A 21,313-nucleotide genomic window follows, 5' to 3' on the forward strand; every position below is an offset into this window, starting at 1 on the left:
TTAAAATGGTCTCATAATTGAAAAAAGTTGAAACCTTTGATCCCATAAAACAGATAATTAAATGTGTCGAGTTTTTTTAATTTTAAGATCATTTTAAAAATTCTATAAAACATATGACGAAATGTATTGAGTTTTTTCAATTTTAAAACTATCTTAAAAATCTCTTAAAATAATAACTAAAATTATTGAACTCCTATCATATACGACTCAAAATATAATTTTGTCCTATTTATATATCATGAGACAATAAATGTGGCATGACTCACAATAGGAAGAGTGGGCAGTGAAGGGATGGGCGATTTTGGGGGAATGGATCCCTATGAAGCAAGCGGTGGGTGATTTAATTGAACTTTGGGTATGTAAATTTTATGACTCAAATACTATAAACTTTCCACTATCAATTCAGATTAGCAAGTGATTGCCAGTTTGAACTTCAAACGGGCTTTGTCGGGAGAGGCTTTTGAAAGCAACGAGGCCGAAACATTAGATCCCTTCGTTGGAGTCTTGTTGGGTCAATGGCCTTTTTAGATGTATCAATTAGATTACAAAAACATAGCCAAATACATAATCCTCAACGTTGTCTAAAGGTTAGTAGAGACGCCGGTGATGAGGAGAGGTGAAATTGGAAATATTGGAGACCGTAACTGTCCTATACTGATTAATCTATTGGATTTTCTGTCCGTATCAAATAAAAAAAAAGGCAAGAATTCAGAACAAATAATGAATTTCACGTTGTTCATGAAGAAGCGAATCAATTGACAAGCTACAAGCTGTGACAGCCGCCGACCTCGCCGGCGAAGCTTTTCCGCGACCAAAGTTCGGAAGGTGTAGAATACCGCTGCTGCATCAAAGAAAAGAGAATGCAGACTTGCACTATCAGAACTTGTCGTGTTCCTGCACCGTACGATCGCGTCTACAGAGCTCCGGTTTCAAGAGCACGATTACAACTTCCCCCAATCTCATTTCCGGAGCTAAAACCCAGAAGTTTTCAACTCCAATCTTGTCTTGAGAAGTCTATTTTCGTGGTTTCACCATCGGCGCATCTGACTTCGAAGCCCAGACTGGGACCTCTTCGTTGCGGCAATTCGTCGACCGTGCTGACTACAGATAAGAAGAGCTGGATTGAAGTATTCGGTGAGGTAATCTCAACTGCTTTCCCGGTGTGGGTGGCTTTTGGGTGCTTCCTAGGCCTTGTGCGACCCACCTCATTCAATTGGGTCCAGCCCAAATGGACTGTGATGGGTATCACCCTCACCATGCTTGGCATGGGCATGACTCTGACTTTTGATGATCTTCGCGGTGCCTTGGCTATGCCCAAGGAGCTATTCAGCGGTTTCATGCTGCAGTATTCGGTAGTCTTCTGTTTTCCTGCATTTTTTACTTCTCTACTTTTCTTGATTTTCTTTCTGTTTAACGAGTTTTCGATGTTTCTTCTGATTATCAGTTAGCTTAACATTGATTTGTCATGTTTACTTAGTTAATATCTGGAGTTGTCTGTTCATTTTTGTGTCTCTGGGTACTTCGGCTTCTGCTTGATTTCATCTTTCTTGGAAAGCTTACTGGGAATGTATTACTTACATTGTTATTATAATCTATGGTGGCATATCAAGTGAAACTCCAACTCATGATTTATAGCGGCGGGCGATTCGATGGCTTGTTATATCAATGGTGTTTGATGCTAATGATTTATTCCAAATTAGTTTTGGCAAGTGTTCAACAATCGTGTACTACATGAAAAGCAGAAATTGATCATGACTGTCTGCTGAATAAGAAAGTAAAAAATAATGCAAACTCGACTGATATGTTCTAGATGGTGACGATTTGCTTTCTGTCAGCATAAAATTTCTCAACCTTCTGAACTTTGATGTTCTGGAAAGGTAAAATTTCATTTCATGACACCACCATACTATGTATAATCAATTCGGGTAGCTATTTTTCTTAATTATTAATGCGCACTTAGAGGGGAGATTTGCATGGCAGGTGATGCCATTGTCTGCATATTTTGTGAGCAAGCTCCTGAATTTGCCATCCCATTACGCAGCAGGCTTAATACTGGTAGGCTGCTGCCCTGGAGGTATGCTACATGGGCTATCATCTACACGTGTCATCTCGTACTAGCCTGCTGTTTTATAAATTTCCATCTTTTTTCTTTCAGGCACAGCCAGTAATATTGTTACGTACATCGCACGGTATGTGAATCTTTGCAGTAGCAGTTTTTAATTCATTGAATGTGTTGATGAGAAGTCCTAACGACTTTTTGTGCAACAGTGGAAATGTGGCTCTCTCTGTGTTGATGACTGCTGCAAGTACCATAGCTGCTGTGGTAAGTAACTCATACTTGTTCAGATTTCCGGAGGCCGAGTTTGAAGGCGTTTCTGTTGCCTCCTCTTTGCGCTGCTCGTCTGGAATTGTTTGCATCTATTACCTGAAAACGGCAATAGCCCCTTCTCTTAAACCTAGTGTTATCTCCATGTGCAGGTTATGACCCCTTTTCTCACAGCAAAGCTCGCTGGGCAGTATGTTGCTGTAGATGCAGCTGGTCTGTTCATGTCAACTTTGCAGGTCCTTTTTAGCTCAACTATTTACTTTAATTTCCGTATGCTGATTTTTCACGTCATTGCTGATGGATCATCAGTTTCCATATAATGCATTCACAGCTCTAGACTACATGTTCCAGGTTGTGCTTCTTCCTGTTTTAGCTGGCGCATTTCTAAATCAGTATTTCAAGAGCCTCGTTAAAATTGTTTGTCCATTAATGCCACCCATCGCTGTAGCAACTGTTGCAGTTCTTTGTGGAAATGCAATTGCTCAGAGCTCTTCCGCAATCCTCATGTCTGGTCAAAAAGCCGTCCTGGCCGTTGCTCTTCTTCACACATCTGGGTTTTTCTTTGGTTATGTACTCTCAAGAATGCTTGGAATTGATGTATCCTCTTCAAGAACTATATCTATTGAGGTTGGAATGCAGGTATTCCAATATTCAACAATGAAAAATTTTCTGAATCTTTGTGTTTTTCAGCAACCTCGGATATACCATCTCATTTGTTTGACTGTTTGTGATATTCCAGAACTCGGTGCTTGGAGTTGTCCTTGCCACACAACACTTTGGGGACCCGTTGACTGCAGTTCCCTGTGCTGTTTCTAGTGTGTGCCACTCAATCTTTGGCAGCGCCTTGGCAGGAATCTGGAGACGAAGCATCCCCAGTAAAACTGAATACCTGCAAAACAAGGCGGAGAACGAAGACAACTAGCCCCAGTTGGAACTCGGAGGAAGTTCTCATTGTAATTTGTTTGTGTTCCTCTTTTTGTTGTATGAACAATACATTTTGAACTTCGGTGCTTGTGTACAACAATGCTCACTTTTGGTGGGGTTATTAAGTTAGAAATTTCCGTAAACCAAGTCTGCACTGTTTCCAAGTTGAAGTACTATTTAAGTGATGAATTGTAGGCGCCAAGTATGGAAGTTAGGATTTCTTGAGTAAAATTTTAGTACCTAAAAACCAATTTTTTTTCCTAGACTATCTTTTACAATTTTAATTTTACGGGTCTCTGTCAAGTAAATTATGGCCCGGCGCAACGATATAGTATGGACTACATAGTATTACAAGCAAATCAATTCCGAAGATTTCCTAGGAAAGCGAGCACAAGACTGAGGAGATTGAATCTATAAAAATATATATTTATAGATCAATGATGAAACAATTGTTTCTATACAGGGAACTAAAGCCGGAAGGCGAATAAACTAAACTAAAACTAAAACAACAGCCTGCTCATCACAGAGAGGACTAACCAAATTGACGGTGGGAATCACTTGACATTTCCACGAATATCATCACTCATCACCTGGGGATCTTCTTCACTCACTTGCAAAGCTTTATGCTCTTCAGCATCCCTTTCTCATTAAGTCATTAGGGAATCCGGCTCTCTTTCACCCGAGATATTACTTCACTACTCGTGACAGAACCCCTTTTAAGTCAGTCCGAGCTGAATGGCACCTACCTCTCGATGAGCAGCAGCCCCAGCTGCAACAAACTGAGATTGGGCTTGAAGTAGTTTAGCATCAATAGCAATTTGACTATTCAACATGCCTGCTTTTGCTGGTGACTGGTAGTATGGATTGCTATTAATGTCGAAACTCATTCCAGGGCTCAATTTAGAAGGTGTGTACTGATGTTGTGCTTTACAATCAATTTCAATACTCATGCCATTTATTGACTTGACTGGGATGAATTGCTTAGGGGGTTGTTTGACTTGAGATGCCTCTATCCCAGATTCCATCCTGAATTTCTCTTCATTCTTCCCCGAGTTAGTCCTATAGAAACAATGTGGGGAGATCGACTGAGGAATGAGAGAATTCTGGATATATGCTCTTCCGTCATGAGAATCTCTCAGAGATCTAACATTCTCATATGGTAAAACTGGTCCCACTACTCTTCCGGGCTTGGCTGCAAAGTAAAAGGCAACGTTGTTAGAATAGAAAAGACAAGGCATTGCAGACAGATAATTTATAGCCAATTGAATTTCTCAAGAGAAAATTGAGAGAGGCCGGAAATTAAATCAACAGTCGTCTTCCAGAAATAAAAGGGGAAACTGCGTGATTATCTGACTTGTTAAGAAAGCTCAATTGCAAGGTTGCATATATTCTCTCTGGAGAGTTTCATTTCATAAACTGACTACTAATGAGAACACAGAGAGAAATAGGAAACCTTCGATACCATTGGGCACCCGTGGTGGTGGCCTTGAAACCTTTGATATATTCCCTGAAATGACACCTGCAGACGTTTCTCCAGTAATTTGCCGGTTATCAACTGCAGAAACATTTGGTTGTGTTTTGGGAGGAATGGTACAAGAGTTTATGGTAGACCTGCATAAAAGCAAAATACGGTCATACAGTTGATTTACACAATAGTCGCCCTATTCTTTTGTTTTGACTGTATGCAAATGTGTTGATATTCATGAATAAAGAAAAAGAAGAGATCATCGAAAACATTGTTAAAATCCTCAGGAGGAGAAATAAAGACTCTAAGGTGCATCATTAAGGCATTTCTTTCGTTGCTGAAAAGAAATCTGGAAGAGCTTGAACAAGCATTGAGTTATTTTGACATGTTATATCATAATAGAAGCATATTGGCTGAAGTAAGAGAACTATTAGATAAAAGATAAAGTCCAACTCTAACCTTGGAAGAGAAACATGCTTTCTCTCTGGAGGTATCACAGGCCCACTTTTCCCAACATTTTCCTCAAGATAGGCAAATTGCTTCTTGAAATGACCAATGGCACTACATAACACAAAGAACACCATTATGATTTGACAGATCATATAAAGGTTGAAAATCATGCGGATAGGCTACAATTGCATAGTTTCCAAACCTAGGGTACAGAAAACTTGTGCCACCAGTTCCAGCCATGTAGTCCTTCAACAGTTGAGGATGGTACTCCAATATTTCCCTAAATATTAATTCCCTGATATCTTCCTTTGTCACTCTTCGTCGCTCGAATTCAAACTCCAACTTTGAGATTGGCTGACAAGAAGGCTCCCTCTCAATTTTTGCCAACCCCTTGAAGTAAGGATCAGCTAGTGCCTATAACCAAATAAACTAAAATCAGTACAAGACAATATAGCTGGACCACACTTGTGTCCGAATGAACAAATGTTAGATCAAATACAGAAAATTTAGTGGAAATGCAATGCTTATTCACCACATAGTACCTCTTCAGCGCTTGGACGATCCTTCGGATCAAAAGCCAACAACCTTTGCAACAATTTGAGCGCCAATGGATCTGCATTTGGAAATTTCTCAGCAAAAGGCACAGGGCGCTTCCTCCTCATTTCGGTTAAGTACTTCCTTGCCTTCTCATTACGTACCTAAATACAGAACACAACAATTAGGTCCACACCTTGGAGAATATTAAGCACAGTAACATATTACACAAAGGGTTATGTTTCGCACTCCAGCAATTGTATCTGCTGATGGTGTTCCAAGAAGATCAGTAATCAGATCCAGTTGATGCACAACACTTTTTCCGGGAAACAATGGCTTCCCCGTCAAGACTTCCGCAAAGATACAGCCTATGCTCCAAATATCGATAGCGGGTGTATACTGCAAGAAAATATGTAAAATACATGAGACAGATTTAGATGAATAAATTAAGAAAACCCTCCAGGAAATTGATGCAACCTGACACAATTACCTTCTGCAGAACAGAAATATCAACTTCCAGGAGAGTTCAATAGTCCTCCCTGAACAAGAATTATTTTAATCTACAATTACTACTCACTTGATGCACTCCAAATACATGTAAGACAGAAAAGAAATCCTTATACACCTTAGTATCTTGCACCACTTTCCATCTTTCCACTGAGAATTAAGAGACTATGAAACAATGGCAAACTCACAAGACCTAAATGCACTCAAGCTTCAATAAACACCTTAAAAGTAAAGTGCAATGAAACCAGCAACATTATAATCCCAAGAGGTGATGTGGGGCCATTTATGGTTTTCAGGGGCAAGGTGCTAAGGGGTGAGACAATCTCTTCCCATGATGCCAATATCAGAAGATAAGAGAACTCTATACAATAAGAAACGCAACAAGGCCAAAATATTAAACCAGCTGATTCAAGGAGGGTAGGATGCTGCGTCAGGTACACCAATGCTGAATGGCCAACTAAGTGCACCAAAATTAATGATACAACACAGCTGGACAACATCAATTAAAGATGCTTTGATTGATTGAAGTATCATAAAACCATGATTCCAGCACCTTGAAGTGAAACCTAAGTTCCACAAAGGAATATAAGAGTATATGTTGCTACATTTTCTTACCTTGGAGAAGAAAGAGCCACACAACTCAGGAGCCCTATACCATCTTGTAGCAACATAATCCTGCATGTGAGACAAATCATCAGAAACGTTAGCAGTTGAAACACAACCTTCAAAATAACAAACAAAATACAAAGTGACATTACCCATAAACAGGCCGACAGGGAGTTATTGACAGGATGATAAATTCAAAGGTCTTAGAACGTACCGTCCAAAAAATTGTTGTTGGAGTGTCACTGAATGCCACTCTAGCTAGTCCAAAATCACATACTTTGAGTTTGCAGTTGGCATTTGCCAATATATTCTTTGGTTTCAGATCCCGATGATACACATTAGCTGAAAAAAGTGTAATGCATAAAAGTATGAACAAAGTGATGAACCACATCCAAACAACAGATACCCAAGATCAACATAAGATAAATAGAAGCAACTGAGTACGGAAAACTGCAAGCATACAGTGTGAGAAAAGCTTATTCAGATAGCTCATTTTCTTATGTACCTGTATGCATATATTTCAGTGCCCGTAGCATCTGATAGAGAAAAAACCGGTGATGCTCATGTGTCAAGTCATCATTAGCTTTTATGACTTGATGAAGGTCCGACTCCATAAGCTCGAAAACCACGTAAATGTCTTTAAAGTCCCGCCTAGAAGGTGGTAGCATGATCCGCTTAATTTCAACAATATCAGGATGGCGCAAAAGGCGAAGCAACTTAATTTCACGCAAAATCCGGATAGCATCAGACATATGCTCAAAAATGTCTGTTATTTTCTTTATTGCTACTTTTCCCCCAGTATGTGTGTCAATTGCAGCACAAACAACTCCATAGCTACCTTTTCCAATAATTTCCAGAATCTGGTATCTATTGGCATCTCCATAGTCAGTAAAAAAATCTGCCTCTTTGGGGATCTGCAAAATAAGTGGTGTGGTTAGGAAAGTTGATAGTGTTTGTACCAAAAAAACAAAAAGTAAAAACTGTTTAGAAATTAGAATTTCAAGAGTGGTACTTATTCAACATTTTTTATTTCACAAATTCAGAAATACTCACCTTGTCATGGTTCAAATGTATATACAGTTACGGTTACTACATTCCTATTTTTGCCACATATAGACCTTGCAAAAGCAATTAAACAAGCTATTGCTAGGTAAACTTATGAATCGCAAAGATCACTGGCGGAAATTCCGATTTTTTTTACCATATATTCAAATAGAAAGATATTACTTACTAATCTCAAGAATTTCCAGCAATTTCTCATGTTCTTGAAGATCATGCAAAAACAATTTTTGACTGCATACCAGACAGAACCAACTCATATAGACAAAAAGAAAGAAAAAACTGAAATTTACTTCAAATTTCACTCCGAGCAAGTTGGAATTTTTCAGAGATCAAGACATCTTATTTTGCGATCTAGACATATTACAACCGTCCATGTGGTCATCATCGACCAAAACAAAAATCAAGCTTCGCAACACAAACTAAGCTCTCTTCTTCACCAAAACAGAAGGGGATATCGTACAAGGTAGAGACTTGGGAACCTTTGATCATCTTTCTTTCAAAAAAAAAAAAACTGAATTCCAGTATAAGAGACAAAATAACAACACAGAGCGCCACCAAAAAAAAAAAAAGAAAAGAAAAGGCAAAGCAAGCAACAAAAACAACAACAAACCTTCTTTCTTTGATCTTGCACCTGCATCTTTCCTCCTCCTTTCTCAAACAGTCTCAGTAAAAGACCGCGTCCTCTTCGTTCCTCGATCCGATCAGATCAAAGCAACAACCTGCTGACAAAGACACAGAAACCACAACGCCAGAGCTCTCAACAATAAATCGACGACAAAATGAACTAGAAGAGCTGCATTCGCATGAGTGGCAGCAACAAGTACAAGCGCAACCACCACCTCTCCAATAAATCCTCTCACAGCAAATCACTTGAGTGAAGAGATTACACAAACAAAAATCGAGAAAAACAAATGAAACAACAAAAAAAGATGTATTAGGGTTTGGCGATATGGAGAAAAAGAAAGAGAGAGGGGACCGGAAATGGAGAGAGAGCGGAAAGAGAAGTGAAGGTGAGGAGGGCGTAGTGATTTTAATACAAATGAAAAAGTTGGATCGTGTGGTTTTGCGTGTTTTCGGAATTTTCATTTTTCTTTTTTGTAAATAAAATTTGAATGACAGTAATGAGGAATTGTTATTATTATTATTATTATTACTGTAGTCAATGGGGACCGTTTGGTGGGCGAGTGGAGTGTGTGACGCTTACGTACCGACGTATGTATACGGAATTTTGCTTTATTGCCTTCTCACTCCACTTGTTCTTTACATATTTACTATTTACTCCCTACTCATAAACTCAAATTACATCTTTTTTTTAAATAATAAGCTGTATATAAAGTGATAAGTTAATCAGTAATCAAAATCGAGAATTTAAAAAAAAAAAAAAACTTTATATTTATTATTTTATCAAAAAGATATAAAATATGATAGAAAATTGTTTATATAACAGTAAATAAATAATAATAATATATTTTGATCCGCAGAGCAATATCTTAATCCAATTAATACATCAATACGATTGATAATGATGATGGGCGTGTTGCTTTTAATTTTTAATATACTATAAATATTAAATTTCAAATGAAAGAAAGTAAAATATGAGATATTTTGGTCAAGATTTTGATCCAAATATTGGCTTTTGCGTGGAGACCTTTGACGGAAATATATGTACAATAAGAATGCATGAAAATAGCATTTTGGTGGGAGACTGAGAAATGAAAAAAGAATAGTGACTTATTTATATTGATTGTGCACGCGTGCAATGGAAGAGACAATTGATAATTTCTTCAATGGGAGGAAGGGAAATTAGGAAAAGTTGCCTAGAGAAGTGGCTTCTTCAAGCTAAAGTCAAATTAACACATGTAACGTGTTTCATGCAATCAAATTCAAATTAAAATTGTTCGTTTTAATAATAAACGAGTTGGATTCTATTAGCGCAAATTTTTGTTAATAAGTATGTCTCTGAAGTATTAGAATTGTACTTGTTGAAAAATGTTTAATTAACTCTTACTCAAATAGAATTAACTTCATATTCAACGTGAAATGGTAACACTTGTGGTCAAAATAAAAACAAATATATAAATTGAACGAACATTCATTTTTCACAAATTAAGAAAAGGGGTCCATTATTTTATTTTCAAGATGGAAATAAATCACACATACCAAAATTAAAATCAAAGTTTTAACCAACAAGTTACTTCTAATGTAGTTGTTGAAGGGTTGTTCCTTTTAGATGAGGGACACTTTTCCTAACTATTGACTTTTGATTTTTTATTTTTAAATATTGTTAAAAAGTAATTACTTATTATTGTAAAATATTCAATTCCAGCCAATACAGGTCTGTTTTTACGACCCATCGATGTAAAATAAATTAAAATTATATAAAGCAACTTTTAAAAATAAATAAATACATATATATAATTTATGAGAAGTTGAGTTGGTTTGTTGGTTGTGTTTTGATGTCTAGTTTTGGATTGTAGTTCACATATGATTAATTAGGTAGTAAGTCATTTCAGAAGGGTACGAAAATTGAATGAACAAGTCAATTTGTATTTATATGGATAATTTTTGGTTGGATGGTGTACAATTGTTTTTTTAATTTTACTATTTCTAAGTCTTGGTCGGCCCGTCGGTGCGGCAGACACGTACCTTTACCATATCAACACTTTATTTTCGGTTAATGATTCTTCAACATTAAGAACCGGAATTCATCTTATTATTATTATTTTATTATGTGTTTTCTTTAATATGCTAATTAAACTTTATTCAATAAAACTAAATATTTGTAAAAATAAAGGAGTTGGGAAGATGGATAAATTAGTAATTTTATGTTTCTTATCTCAATAAAGGGCGCCAGCTCATTTAGAGACGAGAAGAATTTTGGTTCAAAATTAAATTTGAAATTAATTGGATAACATTTTAGATTTTTGTTTTTTTATCTTTTTTCTCATAAGTGATGAGGAGAAAATATTTAAACTATCTAAATTAGACCTCCACCCCACACTCTAAACATGCCGGATGCCTTTGTCCTAATCTAAGTATTTTTGTAAATGAGTTGGGTTTGATTGACTTGACTAACACAACAACCCAGGATACAGGGTATAGAATGTGGAACACACTCAAACCTTGATAAATGCAGCACAATAAGTGGAATCTATGATAGTGTCTCCTCAATAGTGTACAATTGTGGGATTCAGATTAAACCTTCCTCAATTTTTAGTTATATACGACTTTAAACCATCAGTAACTTGACCGTCAAAGTTTTTTCATCAGGAACTACCCCAACAACGCGAACGTATGCGATGATTTCAAACCTATTCCCTACAGCATATTGAGGCTCCAGAATCGACTGTTCCACCTCAATCAACAACATAAAATTGGTTACATACAGAACACATCCAGATCTAAACTAACCACGTGTGTTAACTCTTAATCTAGTAAAAAGTGTATCAAATTTACTATATATATGTCCCCATACAAAAAAAAAAAAAAAATCTAATTTCATGTCATGTTCAACCGAAAGCCTACATTTAATATTGGACCCTTTAATTTTGGCATGTAGGGAAGGAAAATTGTTGGATGGCTCTCACAAAAGCCATTCATTCAAGGGAATCAAATAATTGGTTGTGTGGAGTATTCTGCATACACCATGTACAGGCAAACTCACTTTGATAATTGACATCAATAGATGGAGATATGTACACCATATATATAAATACCAGCACCACAAGATTTGGGAAAATGATATTTCATTTTGACATCTTATTCCTCTCATATGTTCATGGGGCAGGATCCAGCAATGTGGGGGCACAACTCTGTGTACCCAGCATATACTGTTGTGATGGTAAAGCTGAAATTTCAAGATTTTTTAAATTAAAAAGATTATTTATTGCAATAATTATACTGCATTTTCATGAGGTTTGATACAATTTTATATGTAAACTCTGTTGTTTGAAAAATTACACTTAGTGTTCCCGATGTTTATTTTCGTCTGACGAATAGATCTCTCTGTTAGTCAGAATTCACTGAATTTGTTGATATTAGAAAAAAAAAATTTTGAATGAAATTCCTATTTACTCCTGATTGATTTATCACTGTCTTATTGAAAATGAAACAAATATTTTGTAGTCAAATTACTCTTATAAGGATGAAAATACACCTCCTCACATGCATTAGCGGTTAAAAAAAATTATTTGACATGCAGTAAGTTTGTGAGAAGTCAATCGATGATAAATGTACAATTTTTATTCAGTTTTTGTTGTTAAAAATCAACAAAGTCGATAAATTTTGATAATGAATATACATATTTGTTAGACAAAAACAACCCAACATAAGTACTAAATCTAATTTTTCAAACTACATAAAATTTATAGTAACTACACCAAGTCTCACGAGTGTGCCATGTCCCCCTCCCAAGAAGAAAAAAGAAAAAGAAAAGATTGTCTCAATTATATGATAATATAGACCCCATATATTTGATTGAAATTAATAAAGAGCAAGTATAAAAAGTGGGATTATTAAAAAAAACAAAGATGTCCCCTTTGGTTGGTGTGGGATGGGAGATTTTGATGACCCATTTGGACAGAAGATGTTCATATAAGGCATGTGGATATGGAGCAACAACTTGTCTGCAACATGACACTGTCCCTCACATTTCTCAAATCATTTTCATTTGTAATAATACAACAATCAACGCCTGCTTATAACTCACTCACTACCTACTTATCATCCTGTTCCTATGTGCTGGACTCTTGGGACCTGCAACTTCACCACTTCATAAAATACTGCCCGGAGAGTCTGCACATGTTGGCCTTTAATTTAGTTCACCAAATTGAATTCATGTGATTATAGAATTATGAGGTCAAACTTAGTTTACCTGTTGTTTTATGTAATAGTAGTATAATTATAGTCAACTTAAATAAGGTTCGATTACACTTAGAACTTCGCTGAAAATATGAAATTACACTTTTCCTAAAAAAGTTTTGAAATTACACTTATTGTTTACACGTGTCCCCCTTTTATTAGGTTTTAGACCAAAAATGCTGAAGTAAGCAAAAAAAAATTACATAATTTTTTAATTTTACCCCCCGTTCGACATTCTTATATAATAATTTTGTACTTATAAGAGACAAAACATAATGATGTTAACATCGCTCCATATATATATTAATTAAAATTTTATATAATATTTTTTGCTTATTCACACTCTAATTAGAAGGGTCGAATGTAAATAAAGAATTTTTAAAGGTGGTGTAAATATAATTTCAAAATTTTTTTTGAAAAAATATAATTTTATGTTTTTAAAAGAAATTTAGTGTAATTATCAAAAAAAAATTAATACTGATTTTGTTGGGACATAATATAAGATGTGTTGATGTGTAAAATTAAAGGGGTTTTTCTTTTCTGATGGATTATTTTAATGTATTTATCGAATTTATTGTGAGTGGAATGAAGAATCAGTTAAATAATATAATATGGTGTGATGGAGAAAGAAGAAAATAAACTTAAAAAAATAAATAAAGTGGAAGTGGGAAGGAAAGGTTAATTACATTAAATAAGGTGAGAAGAGGAAAAAATAAATGGAATACACAGATAGGGTGCACCCTAGAATTTTCCATGCTAGACTGTTCCTCAACTTGTCCAATTTCTTGTACTAGAAAGTTGGGGGAGTTAATTTAGTGTAAATTACGACGAATTTTTTTTAAATTTAATATAATTATAATTATTTTTTTATTGGTTGAAAAATTACAAATACATTATCTGATATTTGATGAATTTATGTAATACTTGGATGGAGGTATTGAATTGTCAATTTTGCATTTGTTGTATTGTTTTCATTTTAAAAAAAGATAAAAAGAATTAGATGAGTTGGATGAAAATATTTTGTAAAGAAAAAATTATCCACTTAGTTTATAAAAAAAATTAAAAAAATAAGAAATAAGGGCATTTTGTTCAATTCACTATAAAAATAAATGAAAACCTAACGAAAAACTAATGAATTGAGTTAATTATTAAACAATCATTGAAATCAGGGGGTATTGATGATTTTCGAAATAACAAAAGATTTATTTATAATTATACAAAATTTCAAAAGACCCATTGTACTTTACCCTTAAATAAGGTGAGAAGAAACGAAAACTAAAGAGAATACATGATAGAGTGCTCCCCTAAATATTCTGTGTTAGATTGTTCCCATAATATTTTTAAAGCAACTAACATATTATTACAATATTTATTCTGCAATGCAATAATATTTTTAAATTAATCAAAAACTTCAAAACAATTTTTTTTAAAAAAATCTGGGTGTGGGTAAAATAAATAATCCAGAGAGCTATTAATCTATAAAAATATTTCTAAAATTCTAAAAAATATATAAAATTATTACTCATAATTCAAAATGATATTTTGAACAATTTATCATAAAAATTTTAATAAAAACATTAGAATGAACATATTATTAAATAAATATTAAAAGTAAAAGAATATTTATAACCCTTCAAAGAACAATTAAGGTAATTATGTCAAATTTTGAGAATGGTTGTAATATACTCCTATAATTGTGGATAATGTTTCCTATTATAATCCAATAAATATGATTAAAATGGCAATAATTGGATCCAATCCAACTTGGAATAACAACTTGGAATGGAATAACACGTGAAACCATGGCATATTCTTCACACTCATGTCCCACCTAACCCCACACCCACAAACTACCGGAAAAGTGTAGGACCTTTCGCCCTTATTTTCTTATTAAGCACACCAAATCAACATGTGCGTAAATTGTGTAAGGTTGCATTTGATTTGAGGGGAGGATTTCGAAAATGAATTTTTAAAATGATTCAATTTTTTTAGAAAATTAAAATTTATATAATTTAAAATTAAAATTAAAGGAATTAAATTTTTTTAAATTTAAAATTATTCAAACAAATTTAAAGAATTTATTATTAAGAATTAAAATTTTCTACAGGACAATTGTATCCTACTCTTACCTAACAAACAACCCATCTACCTACTCACATTGTTGAGAAACTGTCCCTAAGTCTTATAATATAGCCCCCCCTAGTTTACCTATTTTATGGTAGCGGAATATTAACACCCACTTTGCGATCTAGCTTCGCACAAGCTAATCAGCCTTGCCTCACACATTTCCATTCATGTATGAAATTAGAAAGACGGGCTGAGAAGCACTCACAAAGCATGCAACATAGTAAGAATTCAAGCAATATAGTTAATTGTTGACCAAAGTCAACCTTATATTTTAGGATAAATTATATCTACCTCTCGTGAGATTTGGCTTAATTACCAATAACATCCTGTTATTTCAAAAATTATAAATATCCCTCTCCTCAAGAAGTATTTCTGGCAAGCAATCAGATCATATAATGCTGCAGACTTCAACTTTGCGATGTACAAGATCAAGGAATTGAAGCTTGCATCGTATGATCCCTGCTGAAATGTGGTGTAGACATGCCTTTCATCCTACAAAGGATATGTGTAATTTTTTATAAAATAGGGTGGTTTTTGTAATTGAGCCAAACCTTAAGATACTTAAATGCAATTTATCCTATATTTTATTTCCTCAAATCAAAATACAAAGGACCCTCAATCTTGCACAAAATGGATCTCATCCACCACTAAGAAAAACCATACAAGCCTGACAAAGCAATTAAAATACAACATGCTTGTAGTTGACATCCCCCAATAGCTAGAAAAATGCCCTAAAAATCTGTCACTAAGTGACCTACTATTCTAGGACATGTTTGTAGCCACCTTCTGCCTTGTAGACAGGCGGTTCGCGCCCCTCAGTCGCCTATCACATGTTGTTTGCTTGCTTAAGGTACAATCAATCCCCAAGACTTGACAACTGCAGACAGTCACTAAGACTTGTCGGTCATATGCTCACCAATCAAGCCATCTGCATGCACCATCTACCAACCTGCCAAGGACTCCAACAGATGGGGTACATAATGCACAAACCATCTGTTAGCCTGCCGAGAGATGCCGTACAAGTACATTGCTTGTGCGCAATTGCTTGCCAACCACTCCGCACATAGGCGCTCAGCTCGGCCATGAACACACATACTTGCACATATGCTTGTCGACTTCCAGCAAAGTCCTGCACACTGCTGGGACACAAGCCTGGAAGGCCACAATATGCCGAGACTGACTATCAACTTCCAAGGCCTGCACACCCACTCGCCATATAGCATGTTGTTCACTGTCATCCAACCATTTTTCAACCGACCAACTCTTGTACCATTTGTTGCCCGTCAGCCAGTGTGATGGCACCAACACTCATAAACTCTGCAAGAACTCGCCAACACTCGCCTATGCCTCGTGCTGACCCATGTTGACAACTCGCTACCCAATCTAATGCACATGCCAGCATTAGCCAGAATGAGTTTTCAATGGGGTTACATTAGGTGTGATGGCCTCATCAATTCATATGGGATTTTCTACGTCAAAGTTTATTGTATTTTCTTTTAAATTTAACATATATAAATTACGTATAGAAAGATAACATCATTTATTTTATTAAAAAAAAATTATATACATCTAACGTGTATACACTCATTGAATTGGAAGATTCGATCTACAATTAATTGTACCAAGATTAATTAATGTGAACTACGGTAGATATCTCATAAGTTTGATTGTTAAGTCCCATCACAAATAATTTTTATACATGGCTTTTCTCATAAAAGGGAGCAATAATCTTTATTTACGACTTTTCTCATAAAGGGATGAAGTTCAAAGAAGAGAGAAAAAGAAGATCAATCATTTTGAAATAATGAAAATTCTCAATAAATTTCCGATTAATTTGTATGACTGTTAAATTGCTTAGGTTTTAATCGCCCCGAAATTAAATAGGGATGTCCATAAGTTATGACTTACGAAATTTGATTAATCGTAAAAGAAAATACTTGTCTTGTGAAAATAATTGGCTATAATTCATATATATGCTGAGATTTTTGTTGAGGCAGAAAGATAAAGATGGAAATGTAAGAGGTGAAGATGGCCCTGTAATCTTGGGTTTTATTGAGCACGTGCGCATTTGTCTTTTTTTGGTGAAAAAATCAAAACCTAACGGTTGGTTTTAGGACCAAAGACGTGGACGTTTCATTACACAAGATCGCATTTCAACTTAAAAGGACCAAGTCAAAGTAACACACACCTACCCCGTTTCCTTGAAAAGAGATAACTCGGATCCAAATTTATCAGGATAAAAACCCGCCCCGCTTCAACCCTGAAACAAATTGCTTAGAATTATTTTTTAAAATTCTAGAATAACAGGTGTTTTTTTAAATTAAATTGTAAATTGAACCCGAACCCCTCCCCATTGGGGATGGGTTCACGGCGCCTCAATTTACCCGAACCCATTGTTATTCATAAGTCGAGGACTATACAGACACGTGCTAAATTTGTTCTTACACAACATAAATAATATCTCTTGCGACAACCGAATCTTTGGTTTTCAAGACTAAAAATGGATCTGCTAACAAGGGATTTGCCATGGCAGTAAGGTTGAAGTCCAAAAATTTTTCAATAAACAAAAGTATTGGGATCGAATCCTACATATATAGATGTTGATCGACTTATATATTAATTTGTTGCTTTGTTCGGTACGAATTTGCACTTGATAGAATTGCGTACCATGATATATTTATAATGTAATTGGTCTTTTCTATTAAAGAAAAGAAGACTCAAAATTGAGAGGTAAAAATGAAGTGGTTGGATGAAAAATATAGTTGATCAACTATTTACTTGCTAAAAAAACAAGTAAACAAACAGCCACGATGCGCCAGCCAAGATTGAGACAGAAATTTATGTTTATTCTTACATTTTGATGATGTGTGAGAAGTTGGGAACTTTGGACCAGCTGCGAAGAGTCGGCGAGAGGTCCTTTTCCTGGAAGGATATTTGTCTGAAGGTAGACAACGTAAATGGTCAAGAATTTTCTCTGCGGATGCGTCCATTGGGAGCAACTTCGTCCGTGGACCTGGCGTTCGTTGTCCAACTCTTTTTTAATTGTAAATAATGACGAGCAAAATGAAATTTCCATGTGTTGATCACATCGCAAAATGAAGAAACTATAAGGGCAATACGCAGTCTACATAGACATGTAAAACCAATAACACATACAGCACTCGAGCAGCAGATAGGCAGATAAACGGAAGTGGTAGAGTAGAGGAGGCGAGCTGAAGTAAGACATGAATGAGCACGATCATACATAGTTGTCCAATGCTTAAATGCCACCAGAAAACAAGCTGTGAGCGTTTCTATATTGTACGGTAGAAAACGGTTCATATACCAAGAAAGATTTTTTCAGTATCTCCTACTTTTATACACATCTTCATCATATACCACCTCGACTTGCTAGATTGGGAAGAGCTAGATTGCATTCTCAAACAATTACTCCTACAGGCTAAAGAGTTAGGGCGATCGACCCCTTTTGCAAATCTTGAAGGGATTGAGGGAAATTTCATATCTCAAGATGCTTAGGTTATATGTTTATGTATTTAGGATAAGTTATGGAAGCAGCATTGCAGCTTTGCCTAACAAAGGTCAGATAACATTGTTAAAGAAGAATACCTCTTATAAACATCAGATGTGCTAACAAGCATACTTAATGCGTCTGAAGAAGATTCAAAACAGCTTTCCTGTCAGGCATGCTTGGTATGGCACCCTTTACTTGAACACAGAGTGAAGCTGCTGCAGCTGAAAATAATTAAGGCCTTTGTTAGATAGAGCTTATACGAAAAAGAGTAGAAATGGCTAGTTTTGCATACCAGCAAATTTCAGGCATTCTTTTTTGGACTTTCCCTCCACGAGAGCCACAGCAAAAGCAGCAGTAAAAGTATCACCGGCACCAGTGGTATCAATTACTTTGGGAGCTGATATGATAGCTTGTCTGATCGGTTCCTCTCCTTCTACGAAAAGAACGGACCCTTTGGCTCCGAGTTTCACAAGCACTTGCTTAACACCCTGAAAAATAGGAAACATCTAAAGAAACATGTACTAATAAGAGTAATCAATTCAATATCCACTCTATAATAGCTACCACTAGGAAGCTGACCATAACGAGGTACTCTCTTCATTTTGCAATGAAGCAATGTTTTTTATACAATGTCACAGTAAAAGAACAGGATTGTTTGATCAGGGTGTGTTGCAAGATGTTTTAAAATAGGGTTAAATGCATTTTGTCATTCAAACTATGACCATTTTTACACTTTGGCATCTAACTTTTTCTTTGCATGAACTTATCATCTCAACATTATGAAATTTTCCACTTTGCCGTTTATAACTGTTTTCAACCAAATTTTTTGTCGAATACACATGCAGTGCACATGTAATATTTAAAGGTTTTGTGATGTGGTATTTTTACATATGCACAACATGTGATGTTTTCCCGGCAGAAAAATCTAAAAAAAAACGCATCATATATGGAAAAGTGCAAATTTCGAAAAGTTGAGATGAAAGTTGACATAAAAAGAAATTTCAATGGCAAAGTGTAAAAACAGGTATAGTTCGGATGGCAAATATAATTTACCCTTTAAAATAATTAGATGTACTGTTGGCTCCTCTTTAAATTGCGGCACTCTGTGACAGTATATCAGATAACTCAAGAACAATGGACTAAGAGAGAAGATATTGCTAAAAACTGTTAGAAGAATTTCCACGGCAAAGGACTTAGTTGAAGTAACAGAAACTGCATACAACAAACCCCCAAGCTGGTGAGCCACGTATACACGTCACCTTGTCTAAATATAGTTTCACAGTAGGGAAGTCAACACACAAAATAACAATCTTTATGCAACCAATATGCAAGCATTTGGAAACTAACCATTTTATGGCATTTCCCCACAGCTTCACTAATCTGTTCAAAACTTTCTGTAGGCATATTTGTCAGACGACCAAGCTCAGTTTCATTTGGGCTCAAAATATCAATAAACTTGAGTAGTTCTGGAGGGATTGGGGCATCAACTCCGCCAGCATCCAAGATGACAGGAACACCGGCACTCCTGGCAGTCTGAATTCATAAAGAAGGTTACACAAGCATATTGTCAAACAATGTTAACTGATGCAGATGTTTCTGTTCATCTAATTAACTTCAGCATGCACTTGAGATTTTCGAATTTCTTGGCTTGGGTGTGGGTGTTGACATGATGTAAGCCAAGATCATTGCGAATAGCAAATACAATGAAACTGTATAATTTTGAATTTCACAACGGCTGCCATGTGTTCAGTAATACCTCTGAAATATATCCAAAGATGATGAAACAAATCTTTCAGGTGGTTAACAGTGTGCTGCATTCTGGAAAGACGAAATAGATTCCGAAACATTTTTTTTTTGTACTGATTTATGTTCTTTTCTAGACCATCATAGCAGAGTTCAATAGCAACCCTCATAGTTCACCAGTGTTAATTCTCTCACAAACTAGGATCTTGGACTTGTAGTAAGGAAGTGTAAGTACTGATTAAGCAAAAAGAATGCCATTAAGGCCTCAATATAAACCACATTGATCATAAAAAATGTTCATTACAGAACAAGAACGGGTTAAAGCATATAAAAGTCCAATTTTTTAACACATCTTCCACCAATCCAAACACAAACAATTACAATCAGAACAAGAACAAACGCAAATCTCTCACCTTGGCAACCTGAATGTTAACAGAATCAGGAATCTCCCTCTGAAGCAAAACAATCCCAGCATTCTTCACAACCTCCAAATCCTCCGGCGGCAAAGTCTCAGGCCAAGAAGCCATATTAGCACCCCCCACAATGATAATAGAGTTCTGCCCATCAGTCTGCAACATCACCACGGCGTGGCCAGTGGGAGCATCACCCACAATACTCAAGTGATCAAGCAAAACCCCACCACCCTCCAACGCCTCAGCGATCAACTTCCCATGAGCATCCCCTCCCACCTGACCCACAAAGTAAGTGGGGTAATCCAACTTCCCCCCACAGACTGCTTGATTAGCCCCCTTTCCCCCCGCCAGCGTCTGCCCAGTTTTAGCAGAAACAGTCTCGCCCTCTTTCGGCAACCTCTCAATCTCCACGTAGATATCTGCATTGGCTGATCCCACCACCACTAGCGGCGGCGCCTCGGTTTTAGAGGAGTCCAAGGCAAAACAATAAAAGGGCTTTGGTTTCCTTGACGGTGGGGGATTGAAAAGGAGAGACGGGACGTTCTTGGTGGCCGGTTGATTCGAGATGGTCGAGAGCTTGTGATGGTGGCGCCATGGTTTTGGAGCTGAAAGCGTCGAAAATCCTCCCATTTTCGTGTTTCTTCTATGGATCTTAGTTCTCCTTGTTCTTGTGTGAGTGTGTGTTGTTGGCTATGAGTCAGCGCCATGGTTTTATCTCAGGACTTTGTTCGATAGAGATGGAGGTTGGCTGGAGTCAGGAGTTGAGATACAAATGTATGCGGAAT

General features: G+C 36.1%; 3 protein-coding genes across 5 annotated transcripts; 1 reads left to right on the forward strand and 2 right to left on the reverse strand.

The window, feature by feature from the left end:
• On the forward strand, positions 529-3,452 carry LOC105165482 (probable sodium/metabolite cotransporter BASS1, chloroplastic). The gene is made up of 7 exons (XM_011084508.2): positions 529-1,352; positions 1,981-2,074; positions 2,156-2,189; positions 2,269-2,323; positions 2,479-2,562; positions 2,678-2,965; positions 3,066-3,452. The coding sequence occupies exons 1-7, from the start codon at positions 861-863 to the stop codon at positions 3,246-3,248; spliced, it is 1,230 nt and encodes a 409-aa protein (XP_011082810.1). The 5' UTR covers positions 529-860; the 3' UTR covers positions 3,249-3,452.
• LOC105165483 (mitogen-activated protein kinase 19) lies at positions 3,648-8,892 on the reverse strand. 2 transcript variants are annotated; one of them, XM_011084509.2, is made up of 10 exons: positions 8,485-8,892; positions 7,318-7,726; positions 7,027-7,154; positions 6,822-6,881; positions 5,949-6,098; positions 5,708-5,863; positions 5,368-5,579; positions 5,175-5,276; positions 4,704-4,861; positions 3,648-4,442 (listed from the first exon to the last, which is right to left on the reverse strand). In XM_011084509.2, the coding sequence occupies exons 1-10, from the start codon at positions 8,509-8,511 to the stop codon at positions 3,967-3,969; spliced, it is 1,878 nt and encodes a 625-aa protein (XP_011082811.1). In that variant the 5' UTR covers positions 8,512-8,892; the 3' UTR covers positions 3,648-3,966. The 2 variants fall into 2 exon arrangements, with proteins under 2 accessions (XP_011082811.1, XP_011082812.1); XM_011084510.2 differs by having other exon boundaries at positions 4,713-4,861; positions 8,485-8,891.
• LOC105165484 (ribokinase) lies at positions 17,593-21,258 on the reverse strand. 2 transcript variants are annotated; one of them, XM_011084511.2, is made up of 5 exons: positions 20,529-21,258; positions 19,720-19,905; positions 18,665-18,860; positions 18,468-18,593; positions 17,593-17,874 (listed from the first exon to the last, which is right to left on the reverse strand). In XM_011084511.2, exons 1-4 carry the CDS (start codon positions 21,156-21,158, stop codon positions 18,502-18,504), a joined length of 1,104 nt encoding a protein of 367 aa, XP_011082813.1. In that variant the 5' UTR covers positions 21,159-21,258; the 3' UTR covers positions 17,593-17,874; positions 18,468-18,501. The 2 variants fall into 2 exon arrangements, with proteins under 2 accessions (XP_011082813.1, XP_020550377.1); XM_020694718.1 differs by having other exon boundaries at positions 17,593-17,894.

The sequence above is a fragment of the Sesamum indicum genome, linkage group LG6 (genome assembly GCF_000512975.1).
Source record: "Sesamum indicum cultivar Zhongzhi No. 13 linkage group LG6, S_indicum_v1.0, whole genome shotgun sequence".
Classification (NCBI taxonomy): domain Eukaryota; kingdom Viridiplantae; phylum Streptophyta; class Magnoliopsida; order Lamiales; family Pedaliaceae; genus Sesamum; species Sesamum indicum.